At 47.3% G+C, this 19,762-nt stretch overlaps 1 protein-coding gene across 1 annotated transcript in view; it reads right to left on the minus strand.

Annotated features, from left to right (window-relative positions):
• Positions 1-3,066: 3,066 nt before the first annotated feature.
• Srd5a1 (steroid 5 alpha-reductase 1) overlaps positions 3,067-19,762 on the minus strand; it is a 36,807-nt gene continuing 20,111 nt past the window's right edge. The window contains exons 4-5 of the mRNA XM_051151056.1: positions 12,343-12,493; positions 3,067-3,149 (exon numbers count right to left, since the gene is read on the minus strand). Of these exons, the coding sequence (XP_051007013.1) occupies positions 3,083-3,149; positions 12,343-12,493 (218 nt within the window). The 3' untranslated portion in view covers positions 3,067-3,082. The remainder of the gene's footprint in view (positions 3,150-12,342; positions 12,494-19,762) is intronic.

Here is a 19,762-nt window from a genome sequence, read left to right on the forward strand (position 1 = left end):
CATTTCATGTAAAAACCTAAATAGACTGGGCATGGTGGCACCTGCTTGTAATTTTAACACATAAGAGGCCAAGGCAGGAGGACGGAGTTTTAAGAGTAGCTTGAGACTCACAGTAAAATCTTGTCTCAAAACAAAACAACAAAAACTCCAAATTGATGAAAAGCAAAAAGTATCCTTCTAAATATATCATCTTAAAAATTCTCTGGGTCACAAATAATCCAAAAACTAAAATTAGAGATTATTTAGCACAACTATATAAACATTTGCCTGTAAATGTTAACTATGTAACTGTGTCTTAGGTGCGCACACAGGTGTCTGTGGAGGCTGGAACACAGCATTGAATCTCCTGGAGCTGGAGGTGGTCACTAGCTGCCTCATATGGGTGCTGAGAACTGAAATGGGTCCTTGGTTGAGCCATCTCTCCTGGCCTGTACTAACATTGTTACAACGAAGAAAGGAGGGTCTCATTTATAAAAAACACACAGCCTCCAAAACCTGAAAACTCACTAACCTAGAAAGTAAACCAGTATAGCAGTTATGAGTAGAACAAAATAACCCACCCAAAGTAAAAAACAAAACACAAGGCAAAATTAAACTCAAAATTAGCTTAGATTAAAAAAAAAATAATAATAACAATTGGAGCCGAGTGATTGGGAGCACTGGCTGCTCTTGCAGAGCATCAGCAGTCAACTCCCAGCACCCACACAGTGGCTCACAGCATCTGCAGCTCCAGGCCTGGGATCTGATGGCCTTCTGTCCTCTATGGGGACTGTGTGTACATGATATGCAGATACACATGTGGCCAAAATGTCGATATTCCCATGAAAGAAAAGGCATTTACAGTGTCAGTGAAGGTGTATTCTACCCACCCATACTTGTCATACCTGCAGTAAAAAAAACTTTTGTTTTCTGTATTAAGTATATCGGGAAAAAAAAATCGCATTATTCTTGACTTACTGCTGTGGGGGTGGCATGCCCATGTCACGGTGTGTGGGGGGAAGTGTACCAAGGGACAACTTTGGAGTCGATGCTCCTTTCATCTCTATATGGTACTGAACTCAGGTGGCCTGGTCTGTGCAGCTAGTGCATTTACTCATTGAGCCATCTTGCTTTCCCAAGAAGTAAGTGATTTTTAAAAGGGGGAAAGAAGATGTCCCATGGGCTAAGGCAGAAAGGAAACCATCAATCACACAAGGAAATAAAAGAAAACTCAAAAGCCATCTGTGCCCAAGGCACATGGGAATCTGGAGGCTCTTCAATGGCTTTCTCCAGATTCTTGCTGACATAAGCAGAAATGACAACAGAGTATCGGCTTTGACATGGTGAAGCCACGGACACCCATAGGTTCATTTTATACCAGTTAAAGACTTGTTGGGGCAGATTTTATTTGAATATCTAAAACAATCTTAATTAAAGCCATAAGAGGGTCTTATAACGTATGCAACCTCACATAGGGTGTTAAAGGGCCACCTGACATTGGGAAAGAGGTGGGTGGGCTTCCAGGGTTGACTGTCCATCCCAACCAGCCATGAAGACAAACAGTACAACTGGACTTAAAACTGTAGTTTTATTAATTTCCTTAATGATCATGGTTCACACAAGTAAGTCAGAGTTTTAGGAAATGAGAGTGTAATGTTAGGACAGGATTCCTCTTAAGTTAATTTCTCACTTAGCATGCAGTGGGGAGCAAGCACCAAGCCTGTGAGCCGCTCAGTTCCTTATAAACAAAGAGGCATCACAGGGCTAATGTGTGCTGTGACTCAGTGGCAGGGCATCAGCCTAGCAACCCCCGAGTCCTGGGTTCCCTTCTAGCACCATGGCCTCCAACGGAGGGCAAGTTCACGGCAAGCTTCCTCAGGGTCTCAGCTGAGTACCTCCTTTCATGCACACCCCAGGCAGGCCGCAGTGGTTTTGAGAGGAGAGCTACATCTAGTGCTTTAGGTTTTCAAGTTAGCTGGTCAGAGGAGGGGAAGGAAACGGTTGACAGCAAATTTCCCCTTTAAACATTGCTTTTTGTTAAAATGAAACAGTCACACCGTACAGTTTTCAATGTCCATTCTAGGCACTCTGCAAACCAGAGGCACAGAGAATAGTTTGTGTATGGGAGCAAAGGGCAGAGGAAGCCCTGCTGGGAAGGCCAGCTCAAAAGAGGGCAGGGGAGGGGAGTGGTGGGCACATGGAGGTGAGCCCAAGGAAGGCAGGTGGTGGGGGCAGTGACAGTCAGTGGTATGTGCAGAAAAGTGGGCGGTGGGCACCGTGCATGTACCATGTGTGCGCAGAGGTCTCATGTGGCATCTTTAGTGAGAACAGAGAGCACACAGGCCTATCACTTCCATTCCTTCAGTCTGGCCCCTGAGGACGATGGGGATGTAGTTAAGTGCACTCACTCACTGTCCCGGAGCTGTGCTGCTCTGTCCAGTGGGGATGGCTCTTCACCAGTGGCCCTTGGACTCGACCGAGCCCCAGTGGGGTAGTGTTCTGGTTGAGAACTCTCTCCCAAGCTGATGCTTGGGTGGTCGGTGTCTTTTATGATTGTGGTCGCTTCCTCGGGGTGTTAGTCAATTCCTATTTGCTTTTTATTTATTTTATTTCTTTTTCAAACAAGGTCTCCTTTAGGCCAGGCTAGCCCTGAGCTTTCCACCCTCATGAGCCATGGTTGGCCCTTGGGTACATTCACAGTAAGAAATTTGGTTTTGACATCTTGGTTTTCTTTCTATGACAGGCCTTGTGACCTCACAACCCTGTGAGTTCAGGGCCAGCCTGGTGTACACTGAAGCCTTGTCTCAAAAAAAAACAAAAAAAACAAAAACAAAAAACCGAACAAACAAACACAAAACTCCAAAGAGGTACATTTGAAACCAGGGGCATCATTAGCCACAATGACCCAGGGCTCCCCATTTCTGACCCTGAAGGCAGCATAGCCCCTAACTGCACAGTTATGGCCAGCTTATTCCTTTATCAGGGGACAAAAGCCCCTATAGCCCTTCCTGAGGACAATGGAGCTGCAGGGGGATTAAGGAGAGGAATCCATTCATAAATAAGGAAGAAGCTCAGCTTGGAAGACAGTGCCACTGACAACACACTAAAGCACAAATGGGATTAGTATTTTTCTTGATTTGGGGTAATCTTCAAACTTCTCATGGTACCACCTAAAATGAGAGAGAAAAAAGGCTTAAAACCAATTCATTTGCCATATAAGCATCTGAAAAGAAGTGATTATGCAAGAAATACCAATGACTTTTTTTTTTACATTTTAAAAGTGTGTGTGTGTGTGTGTGTGTGTGTGTCTGTGTGTGTGTGTACCCACATACTATAACAAGTGTGAGGAGGTCAGAAGACAGCTTTCTGAGAATTGGTTCTCTCTTTCCACCACGTAGGTACCAGGCATTGAACTGAGATCTGCAGGCTTGGTGGCAAACACCTTACCCTATGGAGCCATCTTGTTAGCTCTAAGTTTTGTTTTGTTTTTAAACAATAGGGACTCTGCCATTTATGTATAGTTTTCACCATATTTAAATAATTTCAAATATCTGAAGTGTGCCTCGGAAGTGGATAATTCACCTTTCCTTTTGGAAGGAAGTTGCTGGCGCGTACTTAAAACACAATTGGGAATGCCTGCAATTCAGCCCTTCAGTTGAAACAAACGATATTTTCAATTTTGGTATAGTTATATCAACACAGGTAGGCAGCCGCGGGAGCTGACAACTGAATAGGCAGGATAAGAGCGGAAACTAAGGGGCCTGGCTGTGCCGTAGGCCGGTGGCTGCAGCCACTTGAGAGGCTGGGTTGGAAGGTGGCTTGAGCCCAGGAGCCCGAGGCCAGCCTGAGTGTCAGTGCATGAAACCCCATCTCCAAAAAGTCATTTTTTTTTCTTTATGAGATTTAGAAATAGTCCATAAAGAAGCTTCCATAGGCGTGAAAGATGCTAAGCAGTTTAAAGATGACAAAAGAACTTAATTATTTGTTAGTGTAGCAGAAATATAAGACAGTGAATGAAAAGGGAGGCGATGCTGTGGTGCTCACCGTCTTTAGGTGACTCTAACTGTAGTCCACAAATACAGACATGATAACAACATACGGGGCTGACTGCCAGAGTCACTGTCACATGCTGCCTATGCAAGAGGAAAATGACTAGAGGCTGGCCAGGGCCTATGCATGCCCTGTCCCCTCTCTGGCATGGAACCCACTGATGGGCGCCTTCTCCAGTGGTAGAAAATGGTTAACCCTGCAAACACGGTACCCATTATACAACGAGATGTGGTGAAGCACCACAGACCTGCTAAGGGCTCTGCCACTCAGCACAGCTCCTTCTTAAGATGCCCTGGGGGTATAGCTCTTCTAGAAGCTGCTACAGAAGACAACAGTTGTCTCTGGAGGGCAAGGGCGGAGTATTCAGCAAAGTATAAGTCAGCGAAGACGAGAGTCCCGTGATGTGTCACACTGCTGGAGGATGATGTACACCTCGGGCCACTACGAGGTTGTTTGTCAAATTGTTTGAAAAGTCATTATACAGGCAAGAATGAGAGATATGCTGGTTAAACAATTAAAGTGAGCCCATCTAGTTAAATGACCGAAAGCACAAGTGTTAGTGTACAGGCGATTCTGTTGGCCTACCCTCAGGTACCTAGCAATTGCTTACATCATGACCAGATGAGAAAGGTGTGCCCGGCCCAATAAAAGAACTGCCCACCACCCCAGCTCTCTTTCTGTTCGCAGTGTTCTCTCTCTCCTCTCTGTCCTCGGTGTCCCCCACCTTTCCCTCTGCCCTCATGGCTCTGCTCCTGTCTGTCAGCCTGTTTGCATGTCCACTCATCTGCTTTCACCACTTCCCCAGGGCCCTTCCCCCATAAACCTCCTTATAGCAGATCTGTTGCATGGTGTAATTTCTCGGGGGCACACACTGACATGGGTACACCATGGTACCCCTCTCGCTGCATTGCATTTCATAACAAGTCCACCTCAAAAAGTCACATTTTAAGATTTATACGTTTGCATATATGTATAGTTTTTAAAAGCTTTTACTGTTTTTCCTTGTTTCCCATCCCTAGAACTAAAGCTGTTGCCTGTGTGACCCAGGGCAGGCCAGACTCCTACTTTTCAATAGTCTTATCATTGCTGATTGAGCCCATGACTCAACACACCTCCGCAGGAGAGCTAACTGCCCACGCTCATCATGCATAGCTTATGCCAATCAGTCTTTAAATTGTTTTCCAGTCAGCTATCATTTTATGACTTCAAACACACCTATGCTCCCAGATCCTCTATAGCTGCCTCCTCAGGGATAATATTTATCTCCTGCAGGTTTAAGTAATGCTGGCCAGGACTCCACAGGCCATGTTTTTCAGCCTTGGGCTAGAGAGGCAATGGGAATCGCCAGCATTCCACAAACATGTTCTTTTTCGTCTTCCTTTTTCCAAATCACTATTGCAAAAATTCTATCACTGTATCCTGAGGACACACCAAGGAGGTTTTTTAAAGGGACATCAAACAATAAACATGTAAATATTACAATAGTTTAATCTCTTTCTTAAATTTCAGTGTTTCTTCTGTGGCTGATCTTCAGGTGCAAGCATTTAGTAGCATATCTGTCCCTAGTCTACCACTTCGTAGACAGCTGTGACCTGTCATGTGACTGACAAGCACTCAATAATTTTGCTAAGTAAGTATGGCTACTCAGGCTCCCGGAGAAGGCAGCCTCCCCTTAAATTTCTTTAGGTTTTATTCTCAAAAGAGGACATCTATTAGCGAGCTACAGCAGCGAACGGCCTAGGGCTTGACTGTCAATGCAAGCATTTATAAATTGAAATTCCAATGCTATTACTAAAATCTCACTGTCAGCCAAAACTGTTCGCTATACTGCAATGAAAGAAAGCTAGGAATTTCTCTTTGACAGGTTTGAGTAATTTAACTGACGGTTTAGTTGTTGGGTTTATTGGGTTATTATATATAATATATATTATTATAATAATATAGTAAACAATATATGTTGTATAATATTATATACACACACACAAACACACACACACACACACACACACACACACACACACACACACACACACACGCACGCCAGCCCTATTATTACATGCCAATACTCTTAGCTACTTGAAAACTTGACAGGCTGAGGCAGGGGAATTTCTAATTCCAGACCAGCCAAGATAATATAACAAGATCCTACATCCAGCCCCCAAAGGGCTGTTATGAGATAATTATTTTGCCCTCAGCTTGTAAGGCCAGTATTTCTGAACACTACCACCACAAAACTGAATTACTGTTCTTTAGGATTTAAAACCATCCTACACCGACGTCAGTTTAAACAATCAACGACAAAGGCACTCTCCACTCAGAAATCCTTCTGGAAATGATGAGGATGTGATACAGGAAATGGCTAAGCAGTTTAAGGGTGGGGGCTCCAAAGGTGACCAGCTCCATTTTTCCAGGCCAGAAGGGGATGTTCTGGTCCCTTAGCTCCCCGACCCCTGCCTGGAAGCTGGATGTGAGGTGCAGTGGAATCTCCAGTTCAAGTGCTAATGATTTCACGGTGGGCATGGGTAACCCATGCTCCCCAACTTTAGCCCACTTCCTAAGTGACTTAGGCTCGTTATTCTTATGGGGAAAATGTTTAGGAGAGCGTTAGAGGCCACTGAGGTTATCAGGACCCTGTCGAGGTCAAGTAGGAAAACGACTTGTTCCTAGTCAAAGGAACGGAACCTACCTGTGGCCTTGGGTGGGGCCTTACATTCTGATCTACTCCAATGAGTAGAACATTCTGTAGTACCGACTACTTCATGAAAAGTTAGTCACTTGGCCAAGGGTCCCTCAGGGAAGTCACATTCACTTAAAGCCATGTTAAAGAGACAGGAGGAATAATTACCCCTTAATGAGATATTATACTTTTCCCTCTGAGAAACCCAGCACCCAGTGAAGTTACAACTGTCACACAGTTCTGCTAAGCCTGGCCATTTTTCTGAGTTTAAAAATGTTACTTCCTTTTCCTTCTCTTTCGTTCTGATTCTGGTCAAAGAAAACAAAGCCCTGGTTTTTTGGGCATCGTCTTAGGGTTTTATTGCTGTGAAGAGACACCATGACCACTGGTAACTCTTATAAAGAAAAGCATTTAATTGGGGTTAGCTTACATTGAGAGCTTTAGTCGTTATCATCGTGACCACCCCTCTTAATAGCCACTCCCAGTGGACCTATGGAGGTCATTTATGTGGCCACTTGAGGATTATTCAGCTTGAGAGGAGCCTCTGGCCCCTCCCCCCTCTCCCAGGGAAGTCAGAGCCAAAGGCCTTCCCTTTCTGTGCTTTCTTTGGAAACATGGGGGAGACGCTTCCTCTTAGTCTACTGGCTACAGCTCACTGGGTGGGGTGTCTCCCCAGTTACAAAACATTTTGAGAGATGCCTCATAGTCCCCTGGGACCTACTTGATCTTGGAGGGTAATCAGGAAAGAGTCTTTCTTTATCTCTCGGCCTCTATTGGTGTGACCTCCAAGTATGGTTACCTGACGCTCTGAAGGTCAACTTACCAGTCTGGTACTCCTAACTACTGTGGGATATTTAAACAAAACTTGGACAAAAACCAAACACTTAAAGTTTGATTCTTTAAGTCGGTCCTTGTAATTGTTATGAAAAGTAGACCCATAATTCCACTGATTTCAGCAGAGGTTTGACCTCAGTGTATTGAACTTTGACCTTTTGCAAAATTTACTGTCTTAGGTCAGCGTTACTGTTGCTGTTATGAAACATCATGACGAAAGCAACCTGGCAAGGAAAGGGCTTATTTGGCTTACACTTCCACATCCCTGTTTATCATAGAAGGAAATCAGACAGGGCAGGAACCTGGAGGCAGGAGCTGATGCAGAGGCCATGGAGGGCTGAAGCTTACTGGCTTGCTCAGCCTGCTTTCTTATAGAATGCAGGACCAACCGTGCGAGGATAGCATCCCCACCCCCTTCCACATGGGCTGCCTCCCCTCCCCCTCCATTGATCACTAGTTAAGGAAATGCCTTGCAGGCCTGCCTATGGAGGCGTTTCCTCAATTGAGGTTCTCTCCTCTCAGATGAGTTTAACTTGTGTCAAGTTAGTGTGAAACTTTTAGCGCACTTATATAACTTGCTTAGACCCTCGTAAGATGCTCAGGTTTTCCATCCAGTCATGTTGTGATACATAACAACATGACAACATGACTATATGAACAATCAACTAGCCTGGCCACGATGATCTTTTGTAAGTTTTCCCAGTTCACGTCATGGCAGCTGTTTGGCATGGAGACGGTGCTGGGCAACACTGCTACACGGTAAGTTAACACTATATAGGCACAGTGTTACATGAGGCTTATAAGCTCCCCAGTAAACCATATAGAAAATACAAGGCAGTCTTAGTGATCTACACAACCAAGGTTTTGGTTTTGAATGAGTGTAAGTAGCAGATACACAAAGGGCACATGCTCCTTGTAAAAGTGAACCCAGCATTGACAGTGAGCAGGAGATTCCTATTGAGTCCCGTACAACTCCCTGGACCTGAAGTGCCTATCCTCTTTATAACAGGAATGGATTTGTCCAAGTGACTCTCACCATCTTTTGGGTCATTCACTCATTGGGAACAGGAATTGACAAGTCTTTGCAGTTAAGTAGCCTTGATCAAGGAGAAGCAAGTGGACTAATGGGCCCACCTTTACCATTGTCTGACCCAAAATTCTGGTTAATTTGGTGTCACCAACTGCTTACAAGTCTGTAATATCTTCTGTTGTCTTTAGACTCTACTAATGAGAAAGCAATGTGAATACAGGCAAATCCCACCAGCTCTTGCATTAAAAGCATTCCAGGAGACACTGGGGCCATGCTTCGGGCTTTTCCATTTGTCTAACTTTAGCCAGTGTTCGAGAAGGCAGCCAAGTAGTAACTTGGGAGGATTCTTGGAGCTAGTTTGTCCATCTACAGTGAGATGGAGGAGGAGGAGAGAGAGAAATCTTGGATCAGAGTTGCCTTTTGTCTACTTGAGTTCCCTTGTCCACCAGAAAGGGGATGTCCAATCTGTCAGCCAAGAGCAACCAGTACAATCTAATCTGTCACCAGGCAAGGTTCTGGATCTCCACACTTACCCATGGCTCAGTGCCCTGTCACCGCCCCCCACCCCACCCCAGCTTCCTCCTTTAGGAAAAGCTCACCAGCTCTGAGATGAGCCAGGAGCAGTATTTGCAGAGTCTGCTCGGCAGCTGCTCTCCTTCACCCAGGCTCCTGCACCATGTTTACAGAGCTAGAGAGAGCCAGCTTCAGGGAGGAGACAGAGAGGTTCCTATTCCTTTGTCCAACAGGGCACTGGACGAGCCAAGGAACCAAGATTTAGTTCCATTTCAGCCCCAGGCTCACTGTGCTCAGGACCACGGAGTGTTCTGGCTGCTTTTTTTTTTTTTTTTTTAATTTAAGATTTTATTTATTTAATGTAATGTGTGCTCTATCTGCATGTATGCCTGCATGGCAGAAGAGGGCATCCAATTTCAGTATAGATGGTTTTGAGGCACCATGTGGTTGCTGGGAATTGAACTTAGGACCTTTGGAAGAGCAGACAGTGCTCTTAACCACTGAGCCATCTCTCCGGCCCCTCACACTGCTATTCTTTACATCTGCAATATCTGATAGGAACACTAACCGGCACCTTGGCTCTAAGTAGACAAATGAGCATTCATACTTTTGAAAATTGGGTCAGGGGAAGAATGTGGTGGTCAAGTCCGTTGTGAAGCAGTTTTCTCCAATAGACAGGGACCGAGAAAGTCCCTCTCAACATTTCAATATGAGACGTATAGGAATTAGAAATAAATAATTCCATTTTCCAAATGAAAGCCTTCCTAGTGAAATCCCAAGACATTCGTTGTGTTGCCAGGAAATCAGGGTCTCTCCTTATCAAAAAAATTTTAAATGGCATCAAGAGGAGGATGGGAGACAGTTTTATTGGAGTCTGCGAGATAACGCAGGCAGGCAGGCAGGCAGGCAGGCTGTAAGCTGTAGTCTTGGCAGCTGACTAGGGGCTAGGGAGAATATGGAGGAGACAAAGAGAGACCAGCAAGCTTAGCAATGGAAGTCAGCCAGCCCCATCAGTACATGATGAAAGGAGGGAGAGATAGTGACTAGTGACGCAGGGCAAGGTGCCTGTGGCGATTTGAAAGAAAATGACTCCCACAAGCTCACAGGGAGTGGCACTACTAGGAGGTGTGGCCTTGTCGGAGGAAGCATCACAATGGGGAATGGGCTTTGAGGTCTCCGGTGATCAAGCTACGCAGTCTCCTCCTGCCGCCTGCCTGCGGATCATCAAGATGCAGAACTCGCAGCTCCCTCTCCAGCACCATGTCTGCCTGCACGCTGCCATGCTTCCTGCCATGACGATAATGGACTAAGCCTCTGAATCTGTAAGCCAGCCCCAATTAAATGTTATCTTTTATATGAGTTGCTGCGGTCACAGCAATAAAACCCAATCTAAGACACTAAAAGATAAAAGTGATCGATGTTGGCCACCTGTCTAGTCCTAAACACCCAGCAGGAAAGAACAGCTCTGGGGTAGGACGGCTGGCATACTTTTCTAAAGGGATTAAAGGAATCATACTTTTTGGATATTGGGCTCAGTTCAACACTGCAGCACTTACGTGAAGCCAAGAGACAGGCCCATGCTTGTTTTAACCTAATAATCAAATGGTGATTAAATTTCTTCTCTCCAACAGGGCTTAGTGGCACATGCCTTTGGTCCCAGCACTCAGGGAGGAAGAGGACAGCCATGGCTACACAGAGAAACCCTGTCTCAAAAAACAAGAGGGGGTGGGAAGGGAGAGATCCAAGCTCTCTGGCTCTCACAATTAAAATCCAATCTCTCTCCCTGGGGGACCCCTCTCATTGTAATTCTAGCCACTCAATAGCTGCCAATATGCCTGGAAGTAGGTCCAGGGTTCACCACCCTCTGGGATGTGCTAACGTGGCCTCCAGCATTCTTTTTTCCAGTCCTTCTGCCTTTTGTTCCTACAGATAGTTCTGCAGAAAGAGCCCAAGATTCTTACCGCAGGCACCTGGCCCAGCCCTGGGAGAGCATCTCATAAGACTTCTTTCTCTTTAGACTCACATGCCCCATAGACTCTGCCCCTTCTCAGCCCGAAACAGCTACAGCAGTCACCGCCCTATTCCCTGGCAGAAACCAGTGTTGGTATCTGAGGTGGGAAAAGGCATCCTTCCTGTGCTAGCTGCTGCTTGTTCCCAGTACACACTGAGGTTAGACAGCAGGAAGGCATGGAGGCGGGTACCTCACCATCACTAGGAGGAAAAGGAAGCCCTATAAGATACGCAAGCCAGACTCCATGGAACAGACTCCCAGGCTTCTCCCATCCCAATGGGACAAAGCTGCTACCTTTACTCTCTCTGCAGCTGGGTTAACGGACACAGACAACAAGCAGCTCTCTCTTCTGGCACATTACATTTGATAATGTCTGTCTGTCTGTGGTTCTTTCCTTCCTTCCATTCTTTCTTTTTTAAAACCATCTATTTAATATATACCCAGTACTCTGCCCACATGTGTGCCTGCATGCCAGAAGAGGGCACCAGATCTCATTACAGATGGTTATGAGCCACCATGTGGTTTCTGGGAACTGAACTGTGGACTTTTAGAAGAACAGCCAGCGCTCGCTCTTAACCTCTGAGCCATATCTCCAGCCCTCGCCCTGTTTTTTTTTTTTTTTTTAATACCTTTCTCAGAAGGTTGTGGTGGTGTGAATAAGAATGACCCCACAGAGGCTCATATAGTTGAGTAGTCACCAGGAAGTAGGGCTATGAAAGGATTAGGAGGTACGGCCTTGTTACAGGGAGTCACTTGGCTGGGTCCATGCCAAGTACAGTTGTGCCCCACCCACCGCACCCCCAGATCAAGATGTAAGGATGTAGGTCTCCATTGCTCCAGCATAATGCCTGCCCGCTGTGCTTACCACAATGAAGCTGGTGGACTAAATCTCTGAAATCGTAAGCCAGTTCTCAGTTAAACGCCTTCTTTCACACGGGTTGCCTTGGTCACGGTGTCTTTTCTCAGCAATAGAACAGTGATGCAGGTACCTTCCCTGGCTCTCTGGATGACTTCTTTCTTCCCTTCCTCATGTAAAGACACCCTGCTACTGGTACAAGGGGGATGCCCGGAGGTTGGGGGGTTGGGGGGGAATTCCCAAAGCTGAGAGCCTTGCCCTTCGGCTCTCACCTTTTGTGCAGTTGGCATTAGCAATTCAAACTAATATGGGCATTCTGAAAGTCTAGCCTGGAAGTTGTTATGCTAAAGTCTGAGAACAAACTAAGAATGCAAAAATATTTTAAAACTTACTGATGATGCTGCTTCGCTCTGGTGTACAGCACGCAGAAGGTGAACAGGGCAAAGACTCCGCCCCGAAGGGACCAGGTGGCCAGCGCAAAACCACACCATTCCACCAACTCTCCAAAATAGTTGGCTGCAGATACATATTCAAATAAGCCTCCTAGATGAAGAGAGGAAAAAAGGAGACAGGTCATTACAAACTCCTGGGAGGTGCTGGGAATTATTTGCAGAGCATAAATTCAATATTGGAAAAAAGCTCTTTGCAGAACGCTAACTGAAGGCTGATAAGGTGAAATGAGAAGCCAGGGACAAGGGACGTAAGACAGTGCAGGCCTTTATTTAGGGGCAGGGATCTGTAAAACTTTACCTCCGACACAAGGAATACTGGAGGAGGAGTGGTTGGTTTTCTGAACAACCTTCCTGGAGTCAGGTTCTGAGCCGGACTGCTCTTTGGAGGGGCATGGCGGCTCCAGTGGTCGGCTGGCCAGGGAGGAAAGGAGTGGGAAGCAGAAAGAAGAAAGAAATGGGATAGCTTGGTGGAGAGACTGTCAGAAGAAAGGTGGGCAGTGGCCAAGGAGGCATCGGTCAGGTAAGGATTGCATGATTTGATCATAGCAGGGATTCTGGTTGAGAAACAGGCTTTGCTGTGAAAGAAAGCCATTCAGAGTAGCCGTTGCCCTCTGCAAGCAGGGGTTGGAAAGAGCTCTTTTCTGCAGCAGATTTTGGAAAGCAGCATACATTAGAAGAGGCTGTTCTTGAAGAAGGGGGTCAGGTCTTGGAGGCTGACAAGAAAGTTTTTATGGAGGAGAACCTAAGAGGCAGAGAGAGAGAGAGAGAGAGAGAGAGAGAGAGAGAGGAGAGAGAGAGACCTGAACGAAAGAAAACTTCTGAAGTGAGGTGTTTTCAAATATGCAAGTTAAGTGTACTACCCTCTGACCACCTCAGCCAGGCTGTGTCAGTAGAAAGATTGGAAGAGACGTGCTAGAATGTGTCCAGGCACATAGTGCTGGGTGGGCAACGGTTGAGGGGACTCCGGAGAACCTTGGCGTGTTCCGCTCTAGGCTACCACTCACAGCTCCACCGAGAATCTACTGTGGGTAGAACTCACTTTAAAAAGGTGTTCACCTCCTCAGGCCACAAAATTTCTGCAATCAAAGTGCAGGAGGGTCCTGGGGGAGCTGAAGTAACCCAGTTTTCAGAAAAGAAGGGGCTGCTGTGACAGAGAACACAGGTCAGATGCTTCAGGCAGGAGCAGACTTGGGATCACCCCTCAGGATGAGCTACAGCAAGAGGCAATCAATGCCTAGTGACCCTGGGGAGATGGAGGAGGGCAACCATCACCATGCCTGGAAAGTGGAAGAACACTAGAGAGACAGCTGCCACGTATAGCACAGTGGAGGCCTGAAGGGCAAGCCTTCCAAGCCCCAAACACAGGGGGTTTATAAATCTCAGGGGTGGTGAGTATGTTCCATATTGTCTGGCTTAGCCAAGCTTGGCCCATGTGTCCAGAAGCAAGTACTGGGTAGGACTATCCTACAGCTACAAGGGCACACCATGGCAGGGCCTTTTAAGTCTTTGCCCAAGATATAGGGAGCCAAGGAAGGCATGAGTGTGTGAAGTCTTGAGTGGATGTGTGTGTTGACATGGGCATGGTCAAGTCAAGGAACCTGGTCTCGGTCCTACAGGGATGAAAACGCTTTTCCTGAGTGGGGCTCAGAGGGACGGGAAAGCCTTTCTCTGGTCCATGTATGGTCATTAACAGGGTGTGCTGGAAGAATATGCCGCACAGCTTTCTCCCTACAGATACAGCCCAAAGACCGCTCCCTGCAGAGAGGACAGACCTTCTATCAAGACCAGCTAAGCCTCCCTCCTTTAGCCAGTTGTACACCACACACCCCGCCTCTGAATCGGCTCTATACGGTAACCTCGGCTCTCAGCCCAACACAATATAATAAACACGATCAGCTTCCAGAGGCCTGCAGGGCCACCAGATTTTCTGTTTGACTGTGTTTTTTTTTTTTATTCCCTTGCTGTCCCAGTCAGTTCCAAGTCCCTGGAGTTGTGCAAGTACATAACACTGAGGGAGAGGGAGATAGTTCAGATGATCTGGGATCTAAGGCACTGTTAAAAGTTATGTTTCAAATTCTAGGTTTTTTAATATGTGCTTGTGCATGTGTGTGTATGCGCGCGTGCATGTGTGTTCCTCAGGTTCTGGGCTTCTAAGAATTGCTGTCTACAAACATCTGTGGAACGAGTCCAGGGGGTTGTAGAGGATGACTTGTTGCTTCAGACACTTCCTTGGGATGACACTGTCACACTCACCCCCATAGAAAGAGAAGTAAGGCAGACATGGTGACACATGACTGTTATCTCAGTACAAAATAAGTGAGGTCCTTCTTGAGAAACAGAGTGTCTTAGTGGTATGAAAGGGGACTTAGCGTATACATAGTGCCTAGGAGAAAGGCTAAAACCTCAGGGTTGGGACTAGCATGTGAAGGAGGGCCAGCGTGTGGAAGTGTGGCCAAAGGTAGGTAAGGGTGCTTGCAGCCAACCTTGATGACCCGAGTTCAACTCACAGAACCCACAGGTTGACAGGGGAGAACTGACTCCTGTGAGCTCTTCTGACCTCCATACATGTGCTGTGGTATGTGTACGCCCTTGCATATACACATACACACACCCACATGGTGGTGATGATGATGATGATGGTGATGATGATGATGATGATGATGATGGTAACAATAATGAAAATGAAAAAAAAAATTGCCTGAATCCTTGAAGTGGGTACCCCTCAAGCCTCCCTTCAAATGCCACACCACTCCAACCTGGGGTGGAGGCTGCAAGAGGACACTAAGTGACCTTTCTCTTTGGTATCCAGCATGGGCTGGTGAGCACACAGCTATTTAAGAATCCCATACGTAACTCTGCTAGGTGCTGTCCCTTTAATACAAGGCAGCATAAGGATCACATAACAAGGCACCACAGGACAAGTGTGCATAAGACATTACAAATGAATGCATTGCCCAATACCCTGCTCTAAGCTAACTTTATAATGTGTAAAGACAGATCAGATAACATGTCACTTGCCTGTAAGCACAAGGGCTGGATTTTAATCCCCACCACCCACATAAAAAGCCGAGCATGGGGGTGCATTCTTGCAATCTCAGTTCTGAAGAGATGGAGGCACATGGAACCCTGGGACCTGCTAACTAGCCAACCAAGCTTTTATCTTCTCTTTAAAATGTTTTAATCAAACAAAACAATGCAGTGGACTGTCACTGTCCCCAACAGCCCACAGTGCCTGTCCTTTATTCTGGTCAGGATTGCATGGCTGCCGCACCTGCATGTGCGGACAAGCTGGGATCCTATCTCCTTGTCAACTTCTGACTCTGCATTTACCAGCCAAACAGCCCCACTTGGCCTTGGCCGGTGACACCAGTTTAACCATCAGCTCTGGTAAACAACTCTGCAGGGTGTGACTCAGTCACTGAGCACAGACACTGTGAGTGAGAAGCCGTGACCTTGCTTAGTGTCACGTTCGAAGAGCCTCTTAAAACGCAGAACATGGGGCTAAGTCTTAGTTTAAGACTCTGAGCTGTCACACCCACCACCCTGTGCCTTGGATCTTCAAAACTGCTGACAGGATATATTTGATGGATTCTAGGGCAAAAACCTGTGTTTCCCCCTTGGGAACCCCGTATAGGATCTGAGTAGCCACCAAGCAGATTCTCCAAGGGCAGCCGATGGCTTTCTGTCAGTTTCCCTCCATGTGTGCTGAGCTCCTCTGAAAGGCAGGCTTGAGGCTTCAGCTTCCCCAGCAAAGCTTTCTTGAATTGGTTTTCAGGGTGTGTTCTGTGTCAGGCAATAGGCACACCCAGGGCCCCACCCTGCTCTGCTTGCTGCAGCTACCATGGAAGCCAGTCTCCAAGGCTTCAGGTCCTTCTGTGGGACCAGTTGGTTGTTCTGCTGGTGCTTTCGTTGTTCCTGGTGTGCCTCTGAACTCAAAAGATTAGAAGTGAATGTTGGAAGAGACTTCCGGCCTAGCCCCACAGTTCCCGCCTTGCTTTTTCTGCATGCTGGTAGCTCTGGGAGACACTAGCCTTTGCACCTCTGCTCAGCTTGTTCTAAGGGCCCTGGAGGCCCCTGGGAGATGTGTTACTGCATATAAGGAGGTGGTTTCTCCTCACTGCAGGATTAAGGCCGTTTTGCCTGGGGCAGGCAGGGAACCAGGCTTGGAGCGAGCAGAGCTCTGCTGCCATCCAGCCAATGGGTGCTGGTGCTGCAGCCGGCTTCATTTCTGTCCCCAAAGACATCGGGATGTCAACTGCAACTTGCTCTGCTCAGTGAGAGGCATTCCTGTTGAGGCAGGTTTTATGGTTGTTTCCCCTGCGGTGTGTCCACAAAGCTGTCCTGACTTTCGCCTTTCCTGTTCTTCAGGTTTCATGATGTTGGCTTAGGATGTAAATATGCAACTGGCATCAAGAAATGGAAGAAGCTGGGTGCAGTGGTGCATGCCTTTGATAGCAACCCTCGGGAAGCAGTGGCAGGGGGATCTCTGTGAGCTTGGGGCCAGCCTCGCCTACATGGCAAGTTCTAAGCCAGCCATGAATACGCACTGAGAACTTTGAATGAAAAGGAAAAAAATCTTTTTGAATGGAAAAGGATACAAGTTTTTGTGGCATTTCTACTGCCATGTGCTGAGCTGGACACGCTGCTGCACTCATCGGGCCTCTGAGCTTTTGTGTGGTCACTCTGGCTAGGCAGGACCCTCCTCTGGGATCCTGCCATCTCTGCATTATATGAGTGACTGTGACATGTCCTCTGTAGACTCATCTGTGTGACCCCTTGGTCCTTAGTTTCGGGCACCATTTTGGGAGCAGTTGAGGTGGGTGGGCCTTCTGAGTTTTTCTAGGCCAGGCCTGAATCAGCTCCATCTGTCTCCTTCCTGACGCCCAGTGTGCGCAGTTCCCGCCATGAAATTCTGCCATACCTCCCAAGATCCTCCTATCTGCATCCGAAAACAAGTCCTTCCTCCTTAACAGGCTTCGGGGATGAAAGAGATGCTAGAACTTTTAGATGTGATGTTTCTTGAACCTGTTACTTCCATGGTGTGTGCACTTCAGACATCCTTCCATTCCACTCCCTGGATCTGATGCCTTGTCCCTCACATCTGGAATCAGGTGTTTATCATGCAGATGTGGATGTGAGGCCAGAGGCAGGTGCATGTACTCTCCAGGAGATGGATCCTTTGCAGAGTTACAGTTGGCTGCTGTCATGAGCGCAGAACCTCAGCAGCACCTCTTCCATCCCTCAGAGCTCACCCTGCATCACATCTGTGTGGTGGTGTTGTTTCCCTCAGAGCTCACCCTGCATCACATCTGTGTGGTGGTGTTTCCCTCAGAGCTCACCCTGCATCACATCTGTGTGGTGGTGGTGTTTCCCTCAGAGCTCACCCTGCATCACATCTGTGTGGTGGTGTTGTTTCCCTCAGAGCTCACCCTGCATCACATCTGTGTGGTGGTGTTGTTTCCCTCAGAGCTCACCCTGCATCACATCTGTGTGGTGGTGTTGTTTCCCTTAGAGCTCACCCTGCATCACATCCGTGTGGTGTTGTTGTTTCCCTCAGAGCTCACCCTGCATCACATCTGTGTGGTGTTGTTGTTTCCCTCAGAGCTCATCCTGCATCACATCTGTGTGGTGTTATTTCCCTCAAAGCTCATCCTGCATCACATCTGTGTGGTGGTGTTTCCCTCAGAGCTCACCCTGCATCACATCTGTGTGGTGGTGTTTCCCTCAGAGCTCACCCTGCATCACATCTGTGTGGTGGTGTTTCCCTCAGAGCTCATCCTGCATCACATCTGTGTGGTGTTGTTGTTTCCCTCAGAGCTCACCCTGCATCACATCTGTGTGGTGTTGTTGTTTCCCTCAGAGCTCACCCTGCATCACATCTGTGTGGTGTTGTTGTTCCCTCAGAGCTCACCCTGCATCACATCTGTGTGGTGTTGTTGTTTCCCTCAGAGCTCACCCTGCATCACGTCTGTGTGGTGTTATTTCCCTCAAAGCTCATCCTGCATCACATCTGTGTGGTGTTTCCCTCAGAGCTCACCCCTGCATCACATCTGTGTGGTTGTTGTTTCCCTCAGAGCTCACCCTACATCACATCTGTGTGGTGTTGTTGTTTCCCTCAGAGCTCACCCTGCATCACATCTGTGTGGTGTTGTTTCCCTCAGAGCTCACCCTACATCACATCTGTGTGGTGTTTCCCTCAGAGCTCACCCTGCATCACATCTGTGTGGTGTTGTTTCCCTCAGAGCTCACCCTACATCACATCTGTGTGGTGTTGTTGTTTCCCTCAGAGCTCACCCTGCATCACATCTGTGTGGTGTTGTTTCCCTCAGAGCTCACCCTGCATCACATCTGTGTGGTGTTGTTTCCCTCAGAGCTCACCCTGCATCACATCTGTGTGGTGTTATTTCCCTCAGAGCTCACTCTGCATCACATCTATGTAGTGCTGTTTCCCTCAGCGCTCTTCTTCCTTCACCAACCTGTCAAGCTCTCTATGGGCAAGTCAGGCAGGGAACTCCAGCAATGCAGGTTGTGTGACTCATTACCCGGGCTGTAGGAGCCTCAGCTGCCTCTGAGTCATTCATGCTCCCATATGCAACACTAACCAAACCACTGGGTCACTCCAGTAAACTGAGGTGGAACCTTTTCTCTGGTCTGCCATTGGTGCCCTGCCTTGGGGGAATAGGTGCTTGCTCATATCTCCTCGGAAGTCACACAACAGCCTATCAGAGGGTCTGTAACTTCTGGGGGATGGCTCTACCGCTTTCTGACCCTCGGGAGTTGGGAGTAATTTGAAATTTGGTGTGGTTTAATAAATTAATTAATTAATTTGGACATCTTATTTTTGTTGTTAATCAACCTCACGTGCTTTCTCCACCCACAATGGGTTCACCCACAATGCTGTTTTGCCTTTAAAAACTACTGTCTACTTTCCCAGTGCTTAGCTGTTGACCCTTTTACGCATCAGTATCATCTCCATGTTAAAATCTGCCCCTGTGCGGTCCTCTAGGTTAGTGGAGGAGTTTCTATACTCAGGTCCCTCGTGGGGTGCACGACTTTTGAACATCCCTTCCTCTGGGCATGGTGCACCAGTGAGGGCTATGCAGTTGCGGTTGAAGACAGATCCCTCTGGAGTTTTGCAGCCAGGTGAGGAGATGCACCGCACGAAAGACCACAGGGAACATAACCCATGCACAGCTTTAGGTTTCTCAGATGGACCAAGGGCCATGAAACTGGGCTATAAGTGAGCCAGAGGGGGCACCAGTCACACACACAGTCACAGTCTTCTTTGAGCTCCAGCACACACTCAGATTTTGTCTCCTGATGGCCGCTTTTCCTGGCAGCAAACTAATGTATTTTTAAA

Source organism: Acomys russatus, chromosome 9 (genome assembly GCF_903995435.1).
Source record: "Acomys russatus chromosome 9, mAcoRus1.1, whole genome shotgun sequence".
NCBI classification, from domain to species: Eukaryota; Metazoa; Chordata; class Mammalia; order Rodentia; family Muridae; genus Acomys; species Acomys russatus.